Consider the following 14,422-nt stretch of genomic DNA (forward strand, 5'->3'; position numbering starts at 1 on the left):
CCCGCTGGACATCCAGTATCTGCCACCTGTTGGAGACTCCAGAGGCTTATCGTCTGCCTCAGACAGAGCATGGTCCTGGTCTCCATTGTGCTCCCACTGCCGGCTCCCTGGGACCTCTTTGCCTCTGCCAGCCCTTCATGTGAGTGTGATGTGCCCTTGCCGCTGTCCATTACCCGCAGAGCCAATACCTAATGCCCACCAACGTAACGTATGAGTATCTGCGCTGGTGCCTGGTTCAGAGAGATGTGTGACGCTGGTGCAGTTGTGCTGTTTTCCTCGGAGCTCAATGGAGGGGGGGGGTCCTCAGTGTCACCAGCAGCTCCTGTGGATGGAGCATTTGCTGGAGGAAGGCAAAAGATCAGTACATTCACTCATAGTCACTAAGCACGCTAGGTGGGCAGAGGAGACAGTGGAGACCTGCTGCATGGTGCCATCTGCATTGGAGCTTCAAAGGGCTCCCTGGCTATGACAGTTCAGTTTCTGATGAGAGGAGCCCATTATGTTTCCAGTGCCCACCGCACACGCATCTGTCACCTGCACTCTTACCTTCATCCGAGACTTCCGCCTCACCATGACCAGAGGAGTGAGCTGGCCAGTGCCATTCCAGCACCAGTGTATCGCTTTCATGCTTCATGAGGATACAGAGATTTGGCACTCCACCTGTTCTGCGGCGCTCCACAGCGTTATGACTCCTCCTCTCCTGACAGGGAAAAATAGCCTCATTATAGCTCGGTCTCCCTGAAGGTCGTTTCCTGGTTTCCACCCGCCCTCCCACCCGGCGTTAGGTGGGCCATGTCACTGTGGCATATCTCACCCTACAATTCACTGAGGCCATTTGTGATGACATCCCAGCCTTGGTAGGGCACACTTCAGTGCCAGCTGGCCTGCACACTCTTAGACCCCCTAAGTGTTCGAGCAACGAGCACCTGACTAAAGTTCTCCACAAAGGGCCATGTCATCTCTGCGCTTACCCTTGCTGACCGCAGCAGATCATTGAACCTTTTGTGGTACTGGAACCACGTGCGGTGCACCACACCGTGCCCACTGACCTGGGCGGCAACCTCTGTCCAGGCCTCCTTGGTCTGGTGGGGCAGCCTTCTCTTGTTGTCCCTGGGCATTAAGCTGTGCTGCCTGGCACTGACCTCCTCGAACAGCACTCCCAAGTACTCATCTGAGAAACGGGGATGGGGTGGGGGGAGCGCAGAGTGCCCACCCAACTTGCCCTCCCGCCTTCCGTGACTGCCAGGTGCTGAGGCCATGTCTGTACAACAGGACAGTTCTTGAACAGCTTCCAGACAGCTCCCTCAGCCTCCCCCACCACTCCTGACAGCCTTCAGGGAGCTGCCTCTTCCATTTTTAGGACACCCTGCCAGGTCCCCAGTAGACCCGGCACCCAACACGCCCCCACCCCCACGCATGGAAAACACATCCAGCGGTCACGTTTCACGCAGGGTGGGCCTTAGTTGGCCGCCCAGCGTAAGATCGTGTTCGCAGAATGAACTCGGCTGGGAGAAGGTTTTACTTCAGTTCCTGCTGTGCCGATTTTGGGTGCACCCCAAGGGCAAAATTCAGCCCCTAGAAATTTCTGAACCCTGTCCTCATGGAAAACAGCTTAACCTTTGGCACAGTTGGTTGAATGCACTCTTCATCATTTTGGAGTGCGTTGGAATTCTGCAGTGAAGTCATCAGTATTAAAAAATCCTGATCGTACTACAAAGAATTTCTCTTTTACAACCAGCCTGCTGCTGATATACCTGTTGAGACTGGCAGCAGGTTTTTACTGCCCGTGCGGTTTCTTTGGATTTATTGGTTGGAATTTTCTTCAGTCCGTGTGAGGCAGCTTAGGAGGCGAGACCAGGAGCAATGTTGTAAAATAGCATGTTGGACCGGTCATCTGATGCGTTCCTGCCTCAGAGTGACCTTGTCGGAGGCGGAGTCAATCTGGCAGCGGCTACCCCACCCGGTGGTGAGCAACCAGTTAGGCCCATTAATGGGCCGACTGGGGCAAGGGTGATGGCACCGCTGGGATCCTCCTGACGCCAGCTAGGTCCCACGCTGAGGTCGGAGCCGTCATTTAACTGGAGCTGGCTTCCCAGTCGCAGACCAGGGCCTTTCAACGCTTCCTCTCACTCAGCCCAGGATGAATCCGCTGGGATATGGGGCCAATCTGTGGCAAGGTTCCCCCTTTACCATGATGACCTGACAGCTGTAGTTTTTAATTTTTCAGAGTGGTGCAGAGAGTGCTTCCATTTGTGGCACTCTCACGGTCTCCTGCCTGCCTTAGCAGCATTTAACCCTCCCATTGGGACTGCCGAACGGACCTCGCTACGGACCCTCCTATTGGACCCCCTGTTTCCATGGCCCACTCACCAGTCTTAATTGGATGGGGTTCCCAGAGGCGGCTTCTTAACTTACTGTCTCTGGGAAGCTCACAACTGAAGCCTGCCATGGCCACTTCTGGCTTCCTGGCACAGCATTGAGGCCGACATTAGGATCACGATCCAAACAGGGAAAGCCTCAGCCTGTTGAATACGTTTGTAGCAAGCCAGCACAATTCTGAACACTTCCTAAGGTATCCATGCCCATATAAACTGCAGAGGCAGTGAAAGGGAAGGCAGCTTTGTGACCAACACACACACTGTACTTGAGAAAAATTTTGAATTAATACATTGAAATTGAACCCTGCTGACCTCTGTGGAGTGCGGGTAATTTGAATGCCCACTGATTTTCGACCAAGAGGACACTGACCCTGACGTGCTGACAATCTTCACATGGAATGTTCTTATTTGTGTGACTGTAGTAATTTGGGACCAGCTCACTTCATGCAATCCTGTCTGTCATCCTTTCTGTTGATTTTTTTGTACTTGAGGCTAGAATTTACCAGCCCCCAGGAGATGGGCTGGAAGGCAGGAAGTCTCATAAGTTGGCGGCTATAGACATCGGGAGAGGAGCCCGACATCTTCCCGCTGCCACAGGATATTCCCAGTGGAGGGATAGACAGTGTCGCAGCTTTCTGGAGGCAGGCGGCCAATTAAACCAATTAATTGGGCACTTATTCTCGCCCCCGCCGGCATTGGGGTAGCACACACTGTGTAGGCAGACTGCCAGGTTATCTGTGGTTGCCTCTCAGCAGGCTCCTAGAGAATGGCTGCTCCATGCCCCACAGAGAGGCTGCTTTGGCAAGGACCACCCCCAGGGACCCTGATGCCTGAGCTGGAGGGTTCATACTTCCAGGGCTTGCCTGCCTGACCCCAGTATAGTCAATTTAAAAAAATGTACCTGGCTTTCAAAAGCAACTCGACATGGAGGCTACCCTCTTCTTCTTGCAGCCTCAGCAGTGGCCAACTTATCGGTGCGTTGTTGAGCTACTGGCCCTCTGATTGGGCTGACAGTTCTGAGAGTTGCGCCATTGTCGTCAATTGGACGTTGGTCCAAGATCTTTGCCACTAAATATGGAGCTTGCATGGGCTCATGACCTTCTTTCATCATCACACTGGATAGCCCTGGACTTGAGAAAATTTCAGCCTCAATCTCTCTCTCTCTCTCTCTCTCTCCTCTCTCTCTCTCTCTCCCCTCCACTTTCATATACATATATAATATATATTTATATATCTCCTGCCTTTTTTCTGTGATCATCTTTTGTTTTTATTCATTCATGGGAGGTGAGCGTCGCTGGCTGGACAGCACTTATTGCCCATCCCAGCAACAGTGAAGGAACGGTAACATCATTCCAAGGCAGGATGATGAGTGGTTTGGAGGGGAATCTGCAGGTGGTGGTGTTTCCATGTGTCTATTGCCATTGTCCTTCTAGATGGTAGTGGCCGTAGGTTTGGAAAGCCCTGCCAAAGGAACCTTGGTGATCTTGTATATGGTACACACTGCTACCACTGTGCATCAGCGGTGGAGGGAGTGAATGTTTGTGGATGGGGTGCCATTTATGTGGGTTACTTTGTCCTGGATGGTGTCAAACATCTTGAGTGTTGTTATTGCTGCACTTATCCAGGCAAGTGGAGAGTATTCCATCACACTCCTGATTTGTGCCTTGTAGATGGTGGAAAGGCTTTGGGGAGTCAGGAGGTGAGTTACTCACCCCAGGATTCCTAACCTCTGACCTGCTCTTGTAGCCACAGTATTTATATGGCTGGTCCAGTTTAGTTGCTGGTCAATGGTAAACCCCAGGATGTTAATAGTGAGGGATTCAGTGATGGTAATGTCATTGAATGTCAAGGGGCAATGGTTAGATTTGCTCTTGTTGGAGATGGTCATTGCCTGACACTTGTGTGGCGCGAATGTTACTTCCATTTGTCAGCCCAGGTCTTGCTGCATTTGGACTTGGACTGTTTCAGTAACTGAGGAATCAAGAATGGTGCAGAACATCCCCACTTCTGACCTTATGATGGAAGGAAGGCCATTAACGAAGCAGCTGAAGATGGTTGGGCCTAGGATACTACCCTGAGGAATTCCTGCAGCGGTGTACTGGGACTGAGATGATTGACGTCCAACAACCACAACCATCTTTCTTTGTACTAGTTATGACTCCAACCAGCGGAGAGTTTCCCCCCTGATTCCCATTGATCCCAGTTTTGCTAGGGCTTCTTGACGCCACACTTGGTAAAATGCTGCCTTGACATCAAGGGCAGTCACTCTCACCTCACCTCAAGACTTCAGCTCTTTTGTCCATGTTTGAACCAAAGCTGTAATGAGGCTGGCAGGACCCAAAGATAAAAACAAAAAAACAAAAAAACTGCGGATGCTGGAAATCCAAAACAAAAACAGAATTACCTGGAAAAACTCAGCAGGTCCGGCAGCATCGGCGGAGAAGAAAAGAGCCGACGCTTCGAGTCCTCATGACCCTTCAACAGAACAAGTTCTGTTGAAGGGTCATGAGGACTCGAAGCGTCGGCTCTTTTCTTCTCCGCCGATGCTGCCGGACCTGCTGAGTTTTTCCAGGTAATTCTGTTTTTGTTCTGGCAGAACCCAAACTGACTGTCAGTGAGTAGGTTATTGCTAAGCAAGTGCCGCTTGCTTCTACAGTACTGCTCTATCCTTCCTTATTCAACAGGACTTCCTCCATTCCCTCACTCGCTTCCTCAACCTCAAGGAGGTAACTGAAGCCAGTTTCTTCAATTTACATTTACCCTTCTTGTCCACAGTACACCTGAAAATCCCAGCAGAATGTGATAGATTGACAGTCTATTGTTTTATTGTCCACCATATATCGAAATGAATATGACATGAATAAGTTGCAGTGTAGACCTAGTGCTACCAGCAAGGGCCACCATCTGAGTTTTGTGTCTCCAGAGTCGACATTTACTGTTCAGTAAAACTAATCAGTTGACATTGGCTCAGCTAAGTACAAGGACTTCCTAGCATCCCTAGATAGCAGGATAATGGGAAGTGAAGACAGCTTCAGCCGCCTGTACAGAGCTTTCCTTTAAATGGGAAAGTTGTTGGCCTAGTGCATTAAAACTGAACGATGGGTGATTGATGAGGCAATCTCAGTAGAGACCGGGGTGGAATCTTCTGCTCTTAGTCTATGCCCGAACAATAGGACCATTTCTGGGTCATTCACTAATGGGCAAGAGAGCTGATCATCTGTCTGCCGAACCTGTGATGGGGGTCTCACCTATTTCCGACTGAATCTTGATGTCCATCCCCTTTGCCCTGCTGAGGGACACGTGGCTGAGGAGAAGGCAGCTAGTGAACGTACTGGTGTTAGTCTTATTGCTGCTGAAGCTGTTGGCAGTTGTGTTGCTTCTACTGTTGTCCCTCATCACAGGTGGAAGGTGGAACTGCAAAAGCTGCTCCCAAGCCCTGGCGAGGGCTGGCAGCAGGTAAGTGCAGCTGACGGTGAATGAAGTGCTGGATTGGTGAAGTGCCTTCCAAGAAGTTGGCAATCACCTGACATGCAGTGAGAGCACTCTCTGTGAGAAGAAGTGCTTTGAACAGCAGCCTCTCGCCTGGCCATGTTTGGAGCTTTTCAGTCTCACAGAAGGAACTTTCTCCTGAGAGATCAAGAAACAGGTGCCATATCTCAGAAAGTCAATCCAGGGCTAAATAAGTCTTTTTAATTGAGTTACTTGGTTTCCTGCCAGAACCAAGGGGGTTCCCCGGTAGCCTCGGAACCTGGCCTGGGGAAACCCCTAGGAGTGCACTGGCATCCTGACCCAACATTAATTTCAGGAGATTTAACTCCCTGCTTACACACAAACCCACCCCTCCTTGGCTAGGAAAACTCTCACCCCAAGCAAGTTTGTTTCCATCCTGTATCTAGCCACGAGTACATGCAACGTCAGACGCACTGCTTTGTCCATGACATGAAGGGGCCTCAAAGGAATGCTTTATACAAGAGACCCACCTGTGGCATTTTTTTTTTTGGCTTATGCATCGGGGAAGGAGAGTCTAATTGAGAATATAATTTTGGCCATAAGCATTCTTGTGTTAAAACGTCCCTGAAATGGTTGCCATCCAATTAGGGCCTTTACCTTTGCAGGGCTTCCACAATGTTTGTCCTTATGTTTGGTTCCCACCAATCCCCATTTCTCCAGTAAAGTTGGTGGATAACCACAGTGCCTTAAACTTTTGATGTGTGTATAGGAGGAATGGATTTTTGATATTTGTCCAAGAATAAGATGATTTTTAAGTTTCACACTATACCATTATTTTTGCATGTTGTATAACAGTTTTCGTTTTGGATACTAGGTTAAAGCACCGTGCCAGCATATTTTCCTTAAGTACTGCAACTCTCATGAGAGGTCTTGTGGAGCAGTGGGTAGCGCCCCTGCCTCTAAGCCAGAAACTCTGCGTTTGAGTCCCACCCCAGAATATATGGCCAAGGAAGGTACACTCATAACGTAGCCACACATTTTAATTATCAATCTGCAAACCCTTCCAACACACGGCAAGGGCAGGAAGTAAGAGCATTACATTCCTGGGCAGTCATGTGATGGGAAGAAACTTGGAGCCTCTATCATCATTACCCAAAAGTTACAGACTACAACGTGCATGTAAAATGCATGTTGCCACAGCAACTCAGACTCCCTTAGTGATTGATAATACACCACCACCATTGCAGCTCTCATTCATTTCTTACAGAGTTTATGTTTTACTTAAGACTGGTTTGAAATCTTACAGGGTTTCCCGGACCACGTGGTGATCAAGGACTACCAGGTCTCCCTGGGCTGGATGGAAGTGAAGGCTCTCCTGGAAAAATGGGTCTTCCAGGATTTCCTGGTCAAAAAGGATTCCCAGGTGATGTGTATGGTGCAGAACCAGGTGCCCCAGGTCAACCAGGTCAACCAGGAAAACTGGGATTGAAAGGAGCTCCAGGAGATTCTGGGTTTCCAGGACCTAAAGGTAAAGTTCTAGATGTGTTTACTTTGCTCTTGTGGCTTCAAAATTAAAACTAAGTTTGCTGCAGGAACCGTCTAATATTACTGCGACTTCCTCGAAGATTTGAACTTTCAGAATTCTTGCGCAGTTAACTCACAATGAGTTATAAATTGGTTTAGGCCTACTTTTGGGCCTGAAATAGGCAGTGGGCCAGAAGCACAAGGCGGAAGCCTAAGGCCCACCCAAAAATTAGCCTTTGGCTACATTAGCATAATTACGGCAAACTGTGACTCCCCAATCAATATCCAGAGGCAGCCCACCACCCCCTTCCCATTTATTTAGGCTGGCAGAGGGCCCCTCAAATTGGCCTTGGTTTAGGTGGCGGGAAGGGAGGTTGGGGGAGTGAGCATGGGCTGACAGAATTCCTCAGGAGAGCTCTTCCCTACCTCTGTATAAAGGTATGCTTCAATCGGAGGAACTTAACATTTTGCTGCTAATCTTCAGGGGCTCCTGAACAGGCTGAAGAGGGGCTTATGTTGGTGGAAAAATTGACTCACTTCAATGTCTCTGCCCATTTGCTCGTGTGTGACTGGATTTCTTGTATTCTGAAATGAAGTTTTCCATGAGGAGTTAAATTTTCTTAAAAGAATAAAGTTAAGCTTTCAATTTAAGCCTATTTAACTAGATTTATTTTAAAAACAAAAATGTTTTCTCCTAGGTTTCGACGGTAGACCAGGGTTTCCAAGTCAAAAAGGTGAAAGGGGAGTTCCAGGTTACCCTGGTCGTCGAGGCTTGCCGGGCCCTAGTGGACCAGATGCCCAAACAGGTTTCCCAGGAGAAACGGGAAGACCCGGTGAGCTCGGACAACCAGGTAAGTCATGGAATGACTGGCTGAAGTCAGCCAAATTAAACAAGCTCAGCTTCTATCAACAGTTGTCATTAGACAGTGAACATCAAACGTTTTGCAAATCCAGTTGACTGGAATAATCAACAAGTGGAATGGAGTGAAGATTAAATCTGTATAGTTATAGCACTAAGGATATGCTGCATTGGGATTAAAGGTCAGACTATTTACAGACAAAATGTACACGCTCAATGTATGTTTAATGATGAATGAATACATGGTTATGAAACAATTTATAGGTCTGCAGCTTTAATTCCAGTTGTAATGTTCAATTTCCATTACTAGGTGTTGTTTGTGAGCTCCATGAAAGCAGGAGCTTACAGCCCACTTCCAGATTGCATTCCATTGGATTGACGTTACCTTAAGATGCACGTCCCAAGAAGAATCAGTCCCAGATCTCAGTGCACTGAATTTTAAAACCTTGAATGCCTTTCGCTTAAGAATTAATGTCTTTCTACTTTTTATTGTTTTCATTTTCTTCTGCTGCCTTCTTTCACAGTCTCCTCCCCAGAGTAAGCTCTTCAGGTGGTGGAGAGAGGCAGTGAACTCCATTTGTTTCTTGGTGTTTGCCCTCAGTATTGCTTTAGATTGGATGGCAGTTGGAGATCAGTGGCCATTGCGCGGCATGCCGTGCAGCTGTCTGACTAAAAATGGCAGATGCCGAAAAGATATTTCCCCTCTCAGGGAACCTAGGACTAGGGGGCATAGTTTCAGAAAATGGGGACGCCCATTTAAAATGGGGATGAGGAGGAATTTTTTCTCTCAGAGGGTTGTGGATCCGTATGGCTCACTCTTGCTCCTATTTCTTATTGTCTTCTGTTTTAATGTTAACTATCATGCAGGCTCTTCCAGGCCGGAAGGCTGAGCGGGAACCAGAATTGGGCCGACAAGCTTTCAGTGTGTATCTTCCTTCCATTTGAAGGACAGGGTCAAATATAGAATAAGCAGGTCATTCTGAAACCAGGTATCATCCTTCATGCGGAACAGCAGAATGATCTGGGTCATCCATCAATATGTTTCTGCCAAGTGATGATGGATGAAATGTTCTGGATCATTCATCTACCATCCTCCTCCTGTAGGGATGTCCAAAGACTTCTGATTAAGATTTTGTTCACAAGTGCTCTCAGTCTCTTTCCATGATCTGTGCATAGGAATCAATGAAATGGGGTGGATGGTGTCAAGTATCTTCTTCTGCTTCTCTTCTGATGCTGGTGATGGAACTAGAATGCTTCAGCACTGATATTTATTGGTCTTGGCCAATAAATTGTTGCTAACACTTAATCTGCTTGAGGAATGCATACTTAATTCACCAAAAGCCCTGTGGCTTGATCCCGCCACCTACTGGTTGGGAGTCAGGTTTGTGATTTCATGAGATAACAAGTCATTTCACATCTTTTATTTTTGAGGGACAAGTTTGATTTGTCATCTCTTGATATATTTTAGAGGGAAATTCTCCCTTTTTTATCTGACTCTTTCTGTTCATCTGTTCACATATGTTGTATTCTTCCATGCTTCTGTTCCATTCATCACCCACCAACTTTCCATATTTGGTCTCAATCGATTGGGTGCGGTTACTGCATGTAGGCTGCGAAGGTGAGAGGGAGTTTTCTGTAGCATAAAGCGAAATGGCCTAACACTCCTGCTTTATCAAGCTTTGGTCGTTGCTGTAATCATTTTGCCTGTAGAGTGGAGCCCGCTTATTATTGTACCTTAATTATATGTTCAGTACTTTTCAAGAGGTATGCTCTCTGCCTCTTTCATATGACCAAAGGCATGCTGGAGTTTGCTGAAGAATTGCAGTTTTAAAAGTGCAGGTTGGGATGGGGAGCAAGAGAGTCAGAGGGATGTCAATGACCCTAGTTCAAGTTGTAAGAAAAAGAGTGGCATAGAATTATTCCAAAATTACTGTGAGATGATTGAGAAAAACAAACAATGCTTGTACAATGGTTAGGTGTGCGTAAATAAAAAAAGGGAATTGATACCTGACATCCTACCATACCTTAACCTGATCGCAAGGGTGTGGAGGTCCCCTTTTTTTTTGAATTAATAAAATTGCTTTGATTCTTACAGACTGATCTGAAGATCCAGTCATCATTTGGATTTTTCAAAGCCAAACTGCAAATTCATAATGCTTCAATTGTTTTTTGCCCAAGAAAATGAGCAGGCTCCACTGTAATTGTGCTTGTGGCTAAAGCTATGTCAATGGGTGGTCAACCACAGCACTGAACATGTGTTTAACGTATAGCAGTTAAGTTACCACCAGATTGTTGATGTGATGCTTGTTTTCAAACTGTTCTGGCTTCTTAGCACAACAGCTTAAATATCTCTGGTAATGATAGCATTGTCTGGTATGGTGATATTCACACTCATTCTTAGAAACAAGTTGCCACTTTTCTGATTTCAAAGTGACTTTTTCACTGCTAAATGATGAAAAGATTGCAGGACCGCAAGACTATTGTTGATTTTTCTCCAAGGCACTGAGCAATAGGGAGGTGATCATCCCCTAAGTTATGCAGTGGTTCTGTTGAGTTAGCCAGTTATACACGCAATAAACTTTATCCTTCCCTTCTTTCCCTTTGGAGACTGCTTAGTGTCCACTCAGTGCTTTACTTTTGATGACATGGTTAAACTTAGCTCAAACAATGAGGCTCTGAACTTAATTTCTGCCATCAGTGGCACAGGGCACTGGAGCACTAACAGTCTTCACTAGCTGTTGATCCCAATGTGTTTGCTTATTTTATTCAATCAATAGTGTTTCTGGATTGAATGGTGCTCCATTATAATGGCAAAACAGCAAGACCAGGATTGATAGCCTGACAATTATTCTCCTCTGTTCAGTTGAGAGGTTTACACTGCTGCCAGGTTATTACACTTCATAAGAAGCAAATTACAAAGAAGATGGACTTTTTTGTAGCTGTTCCCAATTCAGCCCTCCTGCCTTGTAGGTGCTGACCAGCATAGTGGTATGTTTTAACACATGCAAGGACCCAGCCTAGGGAGTCAGCATCCTTAATGTGTGAGGCTGTGCAGTGAGTGTTGCAGCGTGGAATGAACTCCATCCTGTCTTCCCCAATATTCACACCTTCCATTCACATTGTGTTGCAATCTAAACAAAATTTGTGTGCCCCTGCTCCCTCACTCAGGATACCATGAGGGCTCTATTGCTGATCTTGTTCAGATTGGATAACTCAGCACAGCTCAGGATCAAATCTGGGATATTAGCATTGACATCTTTGGCATATTAGCTAGCATAGACCTATCTACACAAATAACTATGTAAGAGACTGAACTGAAGTACCAGAGCTTGCTGATACAGTTGAAGTATTGTGGCTATAATGCTACAACCCTATCTCCAATTAATTTATTTCAACTCATGTAAATTTGTCTTTCATTCCATCCATTCCATCCATTAATTTCAAAGACAGCTTATATAAAACCCTACTTTACAGTATTTGAACAAGTTCTTAGAAGGAGTTTTATAGAATCAAATTCAAACCCATCCTGTAGCTCAAATGTGTCGCTAGCCAGCAGTGACATTACTACCATTGCTAGGTAGAAGGTGGGAACATATTTAAACTCTCATGTACAAAGCTTAAGAGACCAGTGTTGGATTTCCCTTTTGAAGGGGCCTCTGCTCAGTGAAACTATCTTGGATGAAACTAATCCTGTGGTTGGTGCCAGTATAGATCCCTGGCTCATGATTATGTCTAAGGAATTCTGATTAATTCTTGCTCTCCCTATTCCAGAGATGCAAAGATTGACTATAGCACTCTGCTGCCAGGCTGAATACCTTTAACATGTGTTTGTGTGTTACAGACCACTCACTGTTCTGGAAACATACACTTTTAAATGCATCTTGTAGCCTGGAGCTATGGATAGTGATGGTAGAGGCTCCAACTTTATTTCCATCACATGGCTGACCAGGAATCTCTCCTCGTACCATTTGCCAATAGTGGGTGGGTTTTGGAAGCATTTACAGGTTGGCAGTCAAACCATTTGACCATGTTATGAACAGACCTTCCTTGGCCATCAAGTTCTAGGGTGGGACTTGAACCTGAAGCTTCTGATCCATGGTCAGGACTGTTAATCACCACACCACAAGACCTCCACCACCTTTAATGTCCTATAATAAGGTCATTTAATATCAATAGTGTTCTCCAGTTTCATCTACAGTGCGTGGATCATTTCTTCCGAGATTATCTCTTCATTAGTTACTTTTATTTCAAGCATTGGCAGCAGTTATGTTATGTGTGACTAACATAAGTGTGCTTTGGAAAATTATTTCACCAAAGCTTATAACTTCTTATGAACATTTTCTGCACAGAATTATATTATCAAATTTGAAAGGCAAGCCTTGAATCTCAGTTCAGTCTTCTATACTATTTGGTCTATTTATTTTTCAGTGCCTTACTTGTGAGGATTTTAATTTCTGCCAAAGTACAATATTATGTTGCCTGCATTTACTAGGCTTAAGGGAGCCAACTAACAGAGTTCTGGTGCAGTGATATCAAGACCATCATTCATTGGTTATTACCTGCACTTTCACCTGAATATAAGCTGACTCCATCGTACTGCATAGTCTGGTCATTTATTTACATATTGGTTGCTCCTGGCATATGATGTGGAGAGCTGGAATGTCAGATGCCAGCAGTCGCTGCCACCACTATGTCTTCCACCTTTAGCCACTGGGGATGTAAGTCTCCTTTCACTTAAAGGTCAGTGATATCTGATGACAATGTGCAATGGTGAGCCTGTCAGGAAAAGGGTAACTTGACCCTACACTTAGGAACTCCCTCTCTGTAAACCTCTTTGCCTTGCTGCCTTTCTCCCAACCTTCAAAAGCCTGTGCAAGATCTTTTCCTTCAATTTTCATGTACATCCTCTAATTCTCCCATCAATCACTAATCACTGTCTCTCTGACACGCGACATTTTGGGACACTTCAGTCAGGCAGTTTGGCTCTGGAGCTGTTTTCACCACAGGTGCTGCCATGCCTACAAAATGTAATTCACAGCTTGCACCCACACTTCTGGTGCTATCTGTGCCAGACACCATTTTGCTAAGGGTGTTAGCACACGCAGGGAGTGTCCGCCAAAAGCATTCAGAGGCAGCTTGTGACCTTAATCAGAGTTATAATGCCAATTTGGCACCAGTATTGCTATTTTGCAGCTCAATACTCTAGCCACTGCACAACTAAACATACATTTAGCAGCAGGAAGGGCCCTCCCAGTAGTGCTAGTTAAAGGGATCATCACCTTCAAGTTAGTCGCTGATTGATTTGTACTGGCTGTTGCTGTGATTGTAGAGCAATAGTTTCCAGAATTTTTTTTTTTTTAAGTTGCTGAAGTCTACATGGAGTGGTGCGACAGGTGCTGAAGCACTTCATCCTGTCTATTCCATACAAACAAAGTGCATCTGCCACCTTGCAGGCTGGAACTGTTGCATTGAGGAGGTCACTGAGGCTGTGTAATCCAAGGGGGCTGAGCATATTTCATTGTGTCTTGCTAGAGAGAAGCAGGCAGAATGAGCACACTTTTTCCAAGGGTTGCAGTGGTCCCATGATGCAAGGTGTGATTGACTGCATGCATAAGCCATTTGTGGTTGCTGCACGTCAACTCCAAAGTGTATCACAACCGAAAGGGATTGTACTCTGTCAATGTCGTGCTAGTGCCTTATCATAAACAGGTCAATTCCCACTGTCCTGGGAGCAGTCATTCTGCAGTAGTTTACTATGTCATCTGTGCTTGGCCACTATGACAAATCAGAGGGTGACTACTGAATGACAAGGGCTTTCCTTTGAAGACTTGCCTCATGACTCCAATGCGCAACCCACCCACACGTCAGCAACATCCATACAACAAAAACCATGTGGTCAAGTGAAATGTGATGGAGCAGACCATTGGGATGCTGAAGCAATGGGCGGAATCTTCTGGTCCTGCCAACAGTGGGAAGCTTGGTGGACAGAGGAACTTAAATTAGCAGAAGACCAAAAATAAGTTTCCCAGTGGCAGGATGAACTTTAGCAATTAAGTTCTTAGGACTTTAAAGGCAGTTTAGAGGTGGGTCATGCTTCCCAACGAATAACATTGGGAAGCCTTTTTGCACGCATGAGGATCTCATGCTCGCACAGTAATAGGCCACCCAGCCGGAATTAAATTCTCCCTTCAAATTAAGTTGCCCACCAGCG

The 14,422-nt window shown here is 46.1% G+C and overlaps 1 protein-coding gene across 4 annotated transcripts in view; it reads left to right on the plus strand.

The window, feature by feature from the left end:
- The window catches only part of col4a6 (collagen, type IV, alpha 6), a 419,493-nt gene that overhangs the window by 344,029 nt on the left and 61,042 nt on the right, over positions 1-14,422 (plus strand). For 3 of the 4 annotated variants that reach the window (XM_041194995.1, XM_041194994.1, XM_041194999.1), the window contains 3 exons: positions 7,135-7,356; positions 8,051-8,203; positions 9,821-9,829. In XM_041194995.1, coding sequence (XP_041050929.1) covers positions 7,135-7,356; positions 8,051-8,203; positions 9,821-9,829 — 384 coding nt within the window. The remainder of the gene's footprint in view (positions 1-7,134; positions 7,357-8,050; positions 8,204-9,820; positions 9,830-14,422) is intronic. The other variant, XM_041194996.1, reaches the window with a different exon arrangement.

This window comes from Carcharodon carcharias, chromosome 9, assembly GCF_017639515.1.
Source record: "Carcharodon carcharias isolate sCarCar2 chromosome 9, sCarCar2.pri, whole genome shotgun sequence".
In the NCBI taxonomy this organism is placed as follows: domain Eukaryota; kingdom Metazoa; phylum Chordata; class Chondrichthyes; order Lamniformes; family Lamnidae; genus Carcharodon; species Carcharodon carcharias.